General features: G+C 49.9%; 1 protein-coding gene across 2 annotated transcripts in view; it reads left to right on the forward strand.

The window, feature by feature from the left end:
- Positions 1-12,645, forward strand: part of ABCC3 (ATP binding cassette subfamily C member 3) — a 41,842-nt gene that overhangs the window by 19,655 nt on the left and 9,542 nt on the right. For both annotated transcript variants that reach the window (XM_010949599.3, XM_074342808.1), the window contains 15 exons: positions 134-337; positions 442-588; positions 1,002-1,089; positions 1,539-1,605; positions 1,838-1,964; positions 2,046-2,222; positions 6,298-6,465; positions 6,787-6,979; positions 7,907-8,021; positions 8,205-8,352; positions 8,443-8,650; positions 8,902-9,212; positions 10,743-10,942; positions 11,111-11,237; positions 12,297-12,398. In XM_010949599.3, coding sequence (XP_010947901.2) covers positions 134-337; positions 442-588; positions 1,002-1,089; positions 1,539-1,605; positions 1,838-1,964; positions 2,046-2,222; positions 6,298-6,465; positions 6,787-6,979; positions 7,907-8,021; positions 8,205-8,352; positions 8,443-8,650; positions 8,902-9,212; positions 10,743-10,942; positions 11,111-11,237; positions 12,297-12,398 — 2,382 coding nt within the window. The remainder of the gene's footprint in view (positions 1-133; positions 338-441; positions 589-1,001; positions 1,090-1,538; positions 1,606-1,837; positions 1,965-2,045; positions 2,223-6,297; positions 6,466-6,786; positions 6,980-7,906; positions 8,022-8,204; positions 8,353-8,442; positions 8,651-8,901; positions 9,213-10,742; positions 10,943-11,110; positions 11,238-12,296; positions 12,399-12,645) is intronic.

Consider the following 12,645-nt stretch of genomic DNA (forward strand, 5'->3'; position numbering starts at 1 on the left):
GCTGGGCTACAGCACAGGCCAGCAGGGAGTGCAGAAGGAGAGTGGTGAGCAGTCTGGCTATACGGTGCATGAGCCCCAGTGGGTAGAGGTCTGGGGAGGGGCATGGGGTGTGCACTTTTCATGCTCTCTGTAGGTGGAGCAAATGAAGTTCAAGGACTCACGCATCAAGCTGATGAGCGAGATCCTGGGTGGCATCAAGGTGCTGAAGCTGTATGCCTGGGAGCCTAGCTTCTTGGAGCAGGTGGAGGGCATCCGGCAGGACGAGCTCCGGCTGATGCGCCGGTCTGCCTTCCTCCACGCCACGTCCACCTTCATCTGGATCTGCACCCCCTTCCTGGTGAGGCTCCCCAGCCTGGGCTGGCCTCCCACCTCCCACCTGGCCAGCCTGGGCCTCTGGACCCAGCAGACTCCACCCTGACACCCACCCCCACCACTGCCCAGGTGACCCTAATCACCCTCGGGGTGTACGTGTCTGTGGACCAGAACAACGTGCTGGATGCTGAGAAGGCCTTTGTGTCCGTGTCCCTGTTCAATATCTTAAAGATTCCCCTCAACATGCTGCCCCAGTTAATCAGCAACCTGGCCCAGGTAATGCAGGGTTGGACTGGGGGTTCCGCTGGTGTTAGGGCAGGTGTTGGGGTCACTTAGAGTCCAGGGACAATCAGGGAGAGGTACTGGAATCAGGGGAGGGCCATTTGGCGTTATGATGAATTGTTCCAAGTTGAATGAGGTTATTAGAGTCAGGGGTCATTTCGAGTCAGAGGAAGTAAAGTTGGGGCCCTGGAAGCCCCAGTTCTGGAGACAGATTCCTCTAACCAGGCTGGACCCGATCTTTGGCAGTGGGAGCCAGCCAAGACTCAGTCATGAGAGGGGCCTTAGCACCAGCATCTGAGCCATTAGGAGGCCAGGCCTCACACAGGACTTCGGGGGGCCAGTAAGAGTAGGAGGGGGTGGGGGTGGGAAATGCACAGATGCCAGGGCGGACTCCCATCCTTCTGCAGATCAGTGTGTCTCTGAAACGGATCCAGCATTTCCTGAGCCAAGATGAACTTGACCCCCAGTGTGTGGAAAGAAAGATCATCACCCCAGGTCCAGACAGCCTCTACCTGGGCTGTCTTTGCCCCAGCCCTTTTTCCAGAAAACCCTTTGTTCTAAGATTTAACTTTTCTCTTATGACCCCTTTTTCTTCATCCTCTTCTCACATCTGCCCTCACTCTCTGCTCATCTTCCTCATCTTCTGACTCTCTGCTGTCCTCTCTGTCGTCCCTCCTCCAGGCCTCCGCTGTTGCCTGCCTTCCTTCCTTCCTTCCTTCCTTCCTTCCTTCCTTCCTTCCTTCCTTCCTTTCTTCCTTCCTTCCCTAGGGCTCCCCCTGCTCCTGCCCCAGGACTTCCTGCCCCTTCCTCCTCACTACCCCCCAAGCTTTCCTGTACTCTCCCCTTGGCCCCTTCCCCTAAGGCTCCCCACACTTCTCTCCTACCCAGGGATGCTCTCCCCCTTGCCCTGGGCCCCCTGACCCTGTACACCTTGGTCCTCCCAGGCTATGCTGTCACCATACACAATGGCACCTTCACCTGGGCCCGGGACCTGCCCCCCAGCCTGCACAGGTATCAGCTTCTCCTTCCCTTCTCAGCTGCCTAAAGTGGGCCAAAGGTCACAGCAATAGCAGAACCCACCCCTCCACTCTCCCCTTACAGCCCTTGGCCTGGAAAGCAGGAAGAGCCTCAGCTTGCCAGGGTGGCATCTGAAAAGGAGGAGGGCTTGTGTCTCTGGGTGGAAAGTTGGGGACCAAAACCCTGATTCCCACTCTGACTGGGCTACTGGTCTCCTTGCCCCCAGCCTAGACATCCAGGTGCCAAAAGGGGCACTAGTGGCTGTGGTGGGGCCTGTGGGCTGTGGGAAGTCCTCCCTGGTGTCTGCCCTGCTGGGAGAGATGGAGAAGCTGGAGGGCAAAGTGTACATGAAGGTGAGAGGGGTAGGGACTCCTGGGAAGGGACGCTTGGCCAGGCCTTGGGCAAACCTCAAGGTAAATGTCTCCTTTGGCCAGGGCTCCGTGGCCTATGTGCCCCAGCAGGCGTGGATCCAGAATTGCACTCTTCAGGAAAATGTGCTGTTTGGTCAAGCCCTAGACCCCAAGCGGTACCATCGGGCCCTGGAGGCCTGCGCCCTGCTAGCCGACCTGGAGGTGCTGCCTGGTGGGGACCAGACAGAGATTGGAGAGAAGGTACAGGCTCCTTTCTCATTATCTGGGGAGTTAGTGTATACAACTGTCCACCTCACCCCAGCTCAGGTCCATATATGAATTCATTCATTGATTCATTCATTCATGTAATATCATGCCCACCTCTGTGCTAGGTACTGGCAAAACAGGTCTATTACTGGAGGAGGCTGACTTGTGAACAGGTAGGGGCCGTGGAATGCCTTGGGGGCCAGGTTGAAGGCCTGTGTAGGGTACAGGGGGGACAACGAAAGGAAGAGTCCACATAAGGAAAAGCATCATTTTTGGGCTGAATCTTAACAGCTAAGGAAGAAGCGCTCATCATTATCCATCCATTCATCAGATTTTATTACACACCTACTATGTGCCAGGCAATATTATACAGTAGTAAATACACCACACTAAAATCTCTGCCTTCATATAGCTTACATTCTAGTTGGGGAAAGAGATGATAGCAAGATAAATTAGTAAAATATATAATATATGAGATAAATGCTAAGGGGGAAAGAATGAAACAGGGAAGGGATATAGGAACATGTGCAGGGTTATATTTTTAGGGTGCTCTGGGAAAGCTTCACTGAGAATTAGAGATCTGAACAAAGTAAGGGAGTGGTCCATATCTGAGGATGTGGAGCCTTGTCTCGGGGAAGGGCATTTGAAGCAGAGAGGGCAGGATGTGCAAAGGCCCTGAGGAAGGAGTGTGATGGGGCATTCATGGACTAGCAAGAAGAGCAGTGTGGCTGGAGTGGAATGAGCAGGAGTGAGGAGAAGGAGATGAGGTCAGTGAGGTTTCCATGCAGCCAAGTCATGTAGGGCCTTGCAGGCCACTGTAAGGACTGTGGCTTTTACCAACAGTAATGGAAAGCCTTTGAAGGTATGAGCCCAGGAATGGTGGGTGGCCTGGCATTCTGGTACAATTTGGTGTGACTGCAGGTTAGGAAGGGGTGGGGTAAGGCAGAGCCTTGAAGACTTTAATTAAGGTTTTGGTCTTTACCCTAAAACCTATGGGACACCAGTGAAAGTTTTTGTTTTTTTAATTAATTTATTAATTTTTAATTTTGCAAAATATACACAGCAGAAATCTTAACCATTGTAAAGTATATAGGTCCATGGTGTTAATTACATGTACCTTATCGTACAATCTCCAGAGCTCTTTTTATCTTGCAAAACTAAATCCCTATGCCCATTAAACAACTCCCCAATCCGTGCTCCCTGCAGTCCCTGGCAACCACCATTCTACTTCATGTCTCTATGAGTTTGACTATCCAGGTACTTCATATGAAGGGAACCACACAGTATCTGGGTTGGTTTCTTCTGTGTGAGTGGTTATTTCACTTAGTGTAATATCCTCAAGATTCATCCACGTTGTAGCAGATGTCAGAATTTCTTTCCTTTTTATGGCTGAATAATACTGCATTGTATGTATATACCACATTTTGTTTACCCATTCACCAGTCAGTGGACTCGTGGGTTGCTTTCACCTTTTAGCTACTGTGAATAATGCTGCTATGAACATGGGTGTACAAAGATCTCTTCCAGACCTTACTTTTAATTCTTTTGATATATACCCACAAGTGGAATTGTTAAATCATATGATTCTTTTTTTTTTTTTCGAGGAACTGCCATACTGTTTTCCATAATGGCCGCACCATTTTACATTCCCACCAAAAGTGCACAAGGGTTCCAACTTCTACACATCCTGGATAACACTTCTTCTTTTCTGGGGTGATTGTTTGGTTTTTGTTTTGTTTTGTTTTTTTTGATAATAGCCATTCTAATTGGTGTGAGGTGGTATTTCATTGAGATTTTGATTTGCATTTCCCTATGATTAGTGATGTTGAGCATCTTTTCATGTGCTTGTTGGCAATTTGTGTGTCTTGTTTTTTTTTTTTTTTTTTTTGAGAAATGTCATTCAAGTCCTTTGGCCACATTTAATCAAGTTAGTTTTTGTTGTTGTTGATGATGAGTTATAGGAGTTCTTTATGTATACTGGATATTAATCCCCTATCAGATATATGAGTTGCAAATATTTTCTCCTAGTCTGAAGGTTGCCTTTTTACTTTACTGATTGTGTCCTTTGATGCACAGAAGTTTTAAATTTTGATGTGATGCAGTTTATCTAGTTTTACTTTTGTTGTCTGTGCTTTTGGTGTCAGATCCAAAAAATCATTGTCAAGTCCAATGTCATGAAACTTTTCCCCTATGTTTTCTTCTAAGAGTTTTATAGTTTCAGCTCCTTTTTTTTATACTAAAGATTTCAGTGTGTATTCCCTCAAAACAAAGACATCCTCTTGCATAACTATAGCTGAGTTATCAAAATCAAGTATAATATAGTATTATTATGTAATTCACTATCTGTATTCAAATGTTATCATTTGTCCCAGTAATGCCTTTTTTAGCTGTTTTCTTTCCCATCTAGGATTCAATCCAGGATCATGATTTGCATTTAGTGGTCATGTCTCTTTATTCTCTGTCAATCTGGATAATTCCTCTGTCTTTGTCTTTTAGACTATCAGTACTTTTGAAGAGTACAGGCCAGTTATTTTGTAGAATTTCTCAGTCCGAACATGATTACATTCAGAGTACATGGGGTTTTTTGGAAATAACAAAGAAGTAACATTGTATCTTTCTTGGTACATTATATCAGGAGGCACATGATGTCAGTTCTTGCCTTATTGACAACGTTAACTTTGATCTCTTGACTGAGGTGGTATCTTTCATTGATGATTTAATTTCATAACTTTCATTGATGACTTCTGCCTGAGTCAGTGTTTTCTATGATGTTGGCCAAATGGTGATTTTTGACTCCATTCCTTCTGTAGTTGTTAGTTGGCATTCTACTCTAAGAGCTTTCATTTCCTTCCCCTTTATACTTATTCATTAATTTCTTCATATCACTATGGGCACATGGATTCTTATTTGATTCAATGAGTTATAACCCATTGCATCACTTTTTATCTTGATGTTCAACTTGACAGTGAAGAGCTTTAAGCAGGGACAGGAATTGCATTTTGAAAGCTTCCCTGGCTGCAGTGTGGAGGGGCCCAAAAGCACAGGAACCAGGCAGAGGAGGCTCTCATGTGGTCTGGGGGAAGTGAAGAGGGCCTGAGCCTGGCAGTGGAGACAGGAAACTTTTAAGTAGGAGTCTGAGATTATAGGAACCCAGAGCAGACCTCCGCATCTACAACACAGCTCCTCCTTCCCATCTCTCCTGGACCCACACCGACCTCTCACACACAAACTTAATTTAGTGCCCAGCACACAGTAGCACTGAATAAAGATTGGTTGGTTGAATACAGGCTTGTTCACCTGTTTCAGTCACTACAGCTGCCAAGTCTACTCCTTGGCAACTCCAGCTCCCACCCAACATGTACTCTCCCCAGGGGTCCGTTTCTCAGAGTATCCCCGAAAAGCTGAGCGTGCTCCAGAGGGAATGGGAAAAGCTGGTGGTAGGAAAGCAAGCTATACCTCTGGGTATACCCTTTGGGCCCAGCCCTGCTATGTGCCTCAGTTTCTCCATAATGGGTTTAAAGAATGACCTTACCTCCCCTCTGGTACCGGGATGATCTCAGGGTTGAAGAATCCTGGGGTTAATGGTGGGTTTCCATCCTTGCTTCCGCCCTTAATACTTCAGGACCTTGGACAAAGCCATCAACATCTTGGGCTGTAATTTCTTCATCTAGAAAGTGGAGCTAATTATACCTCCCTAGAAGGACTGACATAGGACCAAATGGGATAATTGTTATGAAAGTCATCTGCAAACTGTATGGGTTATGGGAGACTAAAAGGTCCATTAAGTACCTCCTGGGGGTTTCCAGGTTCCCAGCTTATGAAGGTAGCAGGCAGAGAAATCAGCTGGGCAAGGAGCAGGATGTCCTCACCTGCCCTGGGGGGACTCTGAGAAACACATCCCTTCCTCCATGGCCTTGGAGCTTCCCAGGAACAGGACCAGGCATACATATGAATTGTGAATCTAGAGGTCTGCCTTGCTGAAAGACAGTAGACAAGGCTCTTGTCCGCCTTGTGATGGGCTGACTCCCTTCCACCCAATATATACCTCCCACCTCCCTCCTCCATCTAGGGCATTAACCTGTCTGGTGGCCAGCGTCAGCGGGTCAGTCTGGCCCGAGCTGTTTACAGTAATGCCGATATTTTTTTGCTGGATGACCCACTGTCAGCTGTGGACTCCCATGTGGCCAAGCATATCTTTGATCAAGTCATTGGGCCAGAAGGTGTGCTGGCAGGAAAGGTGAGGCCTCCCAGAGGCTAAGGGACTAAGGTGAGATCTAGGGCCATAGGAGAGGACAGGTGGGAGGCTAAGGGGTTTGGTGAGATTTGGAGGTATGGAGGGCCTGAAGAGCAGCAGCATGGGCTGGGCTTCCGGGGAAACCTGGGGTGGGGGCTTGCCCCTCAGGCACTGAGCTGGCTGCAGCGAGCATGGGGAGAGTCCCTGCTGTGCTTGCTTGTGCCCCCTGGCACATGGGCACCCCACACTCGCTCTGTGGCCCTGTACTGCCTGGGGTGTGGGCTGAGGGCAGTGGGTGTGATAGCCTTGCTGCCTTCTCCCCAGACCCGAGTGCTAGTGACACACGGCATCAGCTTCCTGCCCCAGACAGACTTTGTCATAGTGCTCGCTGACGGACAGGTGTCTGAAGTGGGCACCTACTCAGCCTTGCTGCAGCGCAGTGGCTCCTTTGCCAACTTCCTCCGCAACTATGCACCTGATGAGGACGAGGAACACCTGGAGGCTGACAGCAGGACCGGTATCTGCCATTCCTGGCCCTCCTATCCCCACGCCCTCCCAGCGTCTCCCCCGTGCTGGAGGCTCTGAGTGATTCTGGGTGGGCCTAGTGTTGTACAAGGGAGGTTTTGGGGTTGCACCATCTGTGTGACAGTCAAACATCACCAAAAGGGACAGTGAATTGGATGGAGTCAAGTCTCTCCTCCTCCTCTTCCTCAGTCTTCCCATGTGTCAAAAAGGCCTTAATGCCCAGGCCCAGCTTGTACAGCCAAGCTGTCTCACAGATGAATTGTTCAGTAAATATGCAAGTGCTTGGAAAAGTCATTTATTTATCAACAAATATTTATTGAGCAATTTCTGTGTCCAGGCACTGTTCCAGGCACTGAGACAGCAATGAACAAACAGAAAAATCATGCAGCACTTCAAGAACCCTTTGTTGTCCAGTCCTGGCTCACACACCTTCTCTGGGCTCTCTCGCCTCCTGCTGTCTAAGCAGCTGACATGTCCCGAGCACTTATTAAGGGCTAAGCCCCTCACAAGCACTTGACACACATTCTTTCCTTTAATCCTCACAACGACACTATGAAGTAGGTACTATTATTATCCCCATTTTACATGCCTGCCTAAAGTCACGCAGTGAGGAAGCAGGATTTAAGCTCAGCTAGTCTGACTCTTCAGCCCAGGCTCCTGATCTTTGTGTTTGAATCCCCTTCTACGTAAGCCCCTGATGGGAATCTTTTCTTCCTGTCTAACTCAAGTCTTTCTCACTGCCCTTTTTCTCTCCAACACAAAACTGTTCATTTATTTTTACTGTTGTTCTTGGTGCTCTCTCAGTCCTTGTCGTCTTCTCTCTTGCTTGTCCCCCTTCATTGGCGTGGGATTGGGGAACGCCAGGGGCTTGCAGGGTGAGCTAGCCAACGTCTCTCTTCTTTTTGCCTCCCTGCTGCAGCCTTGGAGGACAAAGAGGATGAGGAGGTGCTGCTGATTGAAGACACGCTCAGCAATCACACAGACCTGTTAGATAATGAGCCAGTTACATATGAGGTCCAGAAGCAGTTTATAAGGTGAGCTCCTGAGAGGTCTCAGCCCCCTGGGAGACGGTGTCAGGGCTCCCAATCCCTGCCAGAGGGGCACAGGTGGGCGTTCTCCCTGACACTCAAACCTCGGGACTCCGGCTGTAGCCTGAACGTCCTCCTGGGGCTCTGTCCTGTGGGTGTGTTGGAGGGCCTAACCAGCTGCCTCCACAGACAGCTGAGTGCCATGTCCTCGGAAGGGGAGGGCCAGGGTCGGCCTGTGCCCCGGAGGCACCTGGGTGCGACAGAAAAGGCAGTGCCAGCAACGGAGGCAAAGGCGAGCCCTGTGCTGATCCAGGAGGAGAAGGCAGAGATGGGCACTGTAAGTAGGGTGGGTGAGGAGGGATGGGGAGGGTGGGCAGGCCCCAGCAGCCCTGGGACTCACGTGAGTCCTACTGCCATGGCCGCACAGGTGAAGCTGAGCGTGTACTGGGATTACATGAAGGCCGTGGGGCTGTGGACCACACTGGTCATCTGTCTGCTGTACGGGGGTCAGAGTGCGTTTGCCATTGGGGCCAACGTGTGGCTCAGTGCCTGGACCGATGAGGCTGCGATGAACGGGCAACAGAACAACACCTCCCAGAGGCTAGGTGTCTATGCCACCTTGGGAATTATGCAAGGTGAGCCTGCAGAGATACCTGGAAAGAGCTCCAATGGCCCTTTCCTTGCCTCTAGGCTTCTGGGTTCCCCAAACCCTGCCTCTGAATCTCCCTCCACCATCACAGCCCCAATGCCTCCCTCACCCACCATAGCAGTCCACCTGCCTGTGGGCGTGTCTAGTTCACTGCTGCTCTTCCCCATCTCGGAACCTGCCCCTGCATGCCCACCACCTGGCCCAGGTGAACGAGAGCCCCTCTGCCTCCTCCAACAGGGCTCCTGGTGATGCTGTCAGCCGTCATGATGGCAGTGGGCGGCGTCCAGGCTGCCCGCTCGCTTCACCAGGCACTGCTGCACAACAAGATGCGATCTCCACAGTCCTTCTTCGATACGACGCCCTCTGGCCGCATCCTCAACCGCTTCTCCAAGGACATCTACGTCATCGATGAGGTTCTGGCTCCCACCATCCTCATGCTGCTGAATTCCTTCTTCAACTCCATCTCCACCCTCGTGGTCATCATGATCAGCACGCCGCTCTTTGCTGTGGTCATCCTGCCTCTGGCTATTATCTACCTCTTTGTGCAGGTGCTTCCTGAGCGGGTGGGCGTGGCTTTTTGTGAGTACAGCTGTCGTGTGGGTGGGGCTCTCCTGTGGGTGACCAGGAGTGGGATGTAGCAAGGTCAGACCCCACAAATCCTCACAGCTGGATTCAGTTCAGTAATCAGTTACTTTACCTCTTTGAAACTCGTTTTCCTCACCTGTGAAATAGAGCGAATCATAGAACCTACCTCATAGGGTTGTTGCTAGGATAAAATGAAATCCCAGTAAATTGTAAGTGGCCCTGGAACTCCTTCCTGCTGGCTGTAGTTTTTCTTTTTTTAATGTTATTTTTATTTTTTAAATTGAAGTACAATTGGTTTACAACATTGTGTTAATTTCTGGTGTACAGCATAGTGATTTAGTTATATATATATGTGTATATATATATATATACACATATATATATATCCTTTTCATATTCTTTTTCATTATAGGCTATTACAAGGTACTGAGTATAGTTCCCTGTGCTCTATAGTAGGACCTTGCTGTTTATCTATTTTATATATAGTAGTGTATAGCTGCAACTCCCAATCCTGCTGGCTATTTTTAATAAAATATTGTTAAAAGTTTGAGGCACATTATCCTTCCCTTCTCTTTAGACATCATACATGTGTATATATGTTTTTAACATAGAAGAGTTGATAACATTCAGATACAGCTGTGAAAGGCATTTGTGTTACTGTGCCCCTGTCCTGCCATTAATCAATCAGTTGATGAAGGTAACTCCCAGGTGGCCAGAAGCTCAGGCCCTATGTGTGAAGACCCATGATCTGGGCTGCTCTCTGGGCTGGGGCAGGGACTCTCAGATACACATCCTCTATGGTTCAGGCCATCTTGGGACCCACAGGGTAGAGGATGGAAGCTGGAGGCAGAAGTGTGCTTTTGTGGGGTCAAACCCGGGGATGGGATGGGGTGAGGAGAGGAGAGGCTCTTTAAGAAAAAGAATACAGTTGGCTTATTTTTGCAAATTTTGCAAAATGTTGACTGTGTAAATAGATTGGTAGGGCCCCTAAGTGGAGATAAGCAGAGTCACTGATTTAGGAGGCAAAGTCAGTGCAGTAATCTGGGCCCCAGTGGTGCAGAGGTGAGGGGTCAAGAGCTGAGAGGTAATCGGGAAAGGCTTCAGGGAGGAAGTGGCCTGGAAGTGAGCAGAGCTGACCAGAGGGAAACGGTAGGATGAGTGTGTGGAGTCATATCTGGACCCTAAGTCATGGGTTCTTCTGGGTCGGGGAAGGGAGCAAGGTTTACAGAAGAGTGAAACTGATGGGAAGTGGGACTGAGTGGGAGTGAGACTGGAGGGGAGTGGGACTTGGGGGGAGTGAGGCTGAGGAGGGAGTGGGACTGGGGGGTAGTGAGGCTGAGGGGGAGTGGGACTAGGGGGAGTGGGACTGGGGGGGAGTGAGACTGAGGGGAAATGGGACTGACTGAGGGGGAGGTGTTTTGTGTCCAGAGGGCATGCAGGACTGAGTTGGGGTTCCACCGTCCTGACCCCAAGCTCTTTTTCCATTCTGTCAGCGCTTCTATGTGGCCACATCACGGCAACTGAAGCGGCTGGAATCTGTTAGCCGTTCGCCCATTTACTCCCACTTTTCGGAGACCGTGACTGGTACCAGCGTCATTCGGGCCTACTGCCGCAGCCAGGACTTTGAAGCCATCAGTGATGTTAAGGTGGATGCCAACCAGAAGAGCTGCTACCCCTACATCTCCTCCAACAGGTCAGAAGCCCCTCCTGCCCCCATTGTCCCTGCTCCTCCATGAGTTCCCACAGCGTCTCTGTGGGAGAAACCCTGGTATTCTGGGTCTGAGCCCCTCCTTCCCCCTGAACAGAGACAACTGCCCCTTTCCTGCATCTGCCCCATTTCCTCCTTGCCTGATCCCCATAGGTGGCTGGGGATCCGAGTGGAGTTTGTGGGCAACTGTGTTGTGCTCTTTGCTGCACTCTTTGCTGTGATTGGGAGAAGCAACCTGAGCCCAGGACTGGTGGGCCTGTCTGTGTCCTATGCCCTACAGGTACGAAGAGGTCTGGACCCTGGGGGCAGGGCCACCACTGGGGCAGAGGCCACATAGGTGTCACAAGCATCTGAGCTCTCGTCCATTTTGGGGACCAGCCACAGGTTCTGCTTCCCGGAAATGTGAGCTCCAGTCAAGTGTGGAGAGATGCTCTCACCAGCAGGGAGGGGAGATGGTCCTGCAGGGTGCTCAGATCTTTGTGGAGGAAGGAACAAAATGTTGTAAGCTCTCTTGTAAGGCCCAGAGGTCTCTACCTTGGAGTGTTTTAGAAATTATCTTGGAGCTTGGCCCCAAAAGACAAATAGAATAGATCCAGAAGTCAGCCCTGACAGGGGTCCCGGGGCAGGGAAGTGGAGAGCTCGAACACACCTCATCTCACGTGCCTGCAGAGAAAGTACACAGAGAAGGTGCCTGGAGCCTGGGCTGGAGCTCAGACTGGTCATCCTGATATCAGCCAATATTGTCAAAGGGTTAAATGACTACAAATGTAATTTTTGTGAAGTGGATTGTATTTGCAATGCCTTGAGTGCTCAAATCATGAATGCTTTGGTAAACAAAGGACAATCCAGACAGGTCAGTCTTCTCAAACTTTAACGTGCATATGAATCACCTAGAGATCTTCTTAAAATGAGGATACAGTAGGCCTAGGACAGGGCTCAGGCTTCTCCTCATCTGTTAAGACTCCTTGATCCACAAAGTGTGGCCCAGGCACCAGTTGCATCAACATCATTTGTGAGCTTGTTAGAAATGTAGAGTCTCACGTTTCACTGCAGACCTACTGAATCAGAAGGTACCTTTTGACAAGATTCCCTGAGAAATCTTTCTTATACATGTTAAAGTTTGAGAAACACTGGGCTGAGTGGTCCTTTGTCAAGTCTGCATTGTCACTGCCTGAGGGACAGTTGTGATTAGAGCCCAAGGTGGCACACCTCTGGGTTTGCCCAGGCCCACCTGGGCCATGGATAGGATAGGAGCATAATCAAGGGGTCTGAACTCCTCCCACAGACATTTCAGGGGGAGGGGAGATCACCCTGCTTATGACCCAGTCCCTTTGGCTAGGTGACATTAGCTCTGAACTGGATGATACGGACGATGTCAGATTTGGAGTCTAACGTTGTGGCTGTGGAGAGAGTCAAGGAGTACTCCAAGACAGAGCCGGAGGTGGGTGCTGGGATAAGCCTGGGGCAGGGGGAGTCTGGAATAGTTGGGAGGGGTGCTTGGTGACCCACCATCCCTGCCCAAAGGCCAGCTGTTCAGGTGGCTCTTCATTCATTCACTCATTCATTCATTCAGTCCTTACTGAGCATCACCCAGAGGTCTATTTGAGGAGGTGCAGCGAATTCAGAGTTGAGCAAGACAGCGTCTGCCCTCAAACAGTTCCTGATGTCGTGGGAGACGACAGCTCCCG

This window comes from Camelus bactrianus, chromosome 16, assembly GCF_048773025.1.
Source record: "Camelus bactrianus isolate YW-2024 breed Bactrian camel chromosome 16, ASM4877302v1, whole genome shotgun sequence".
Classification (NCBI taxonomy): domain Eukaryota; kingdom Metazoa; phylum Chordata; class Mammalia; order Artiodactyla; family Camelidae; genus Camelus; species Camelus bactrianus.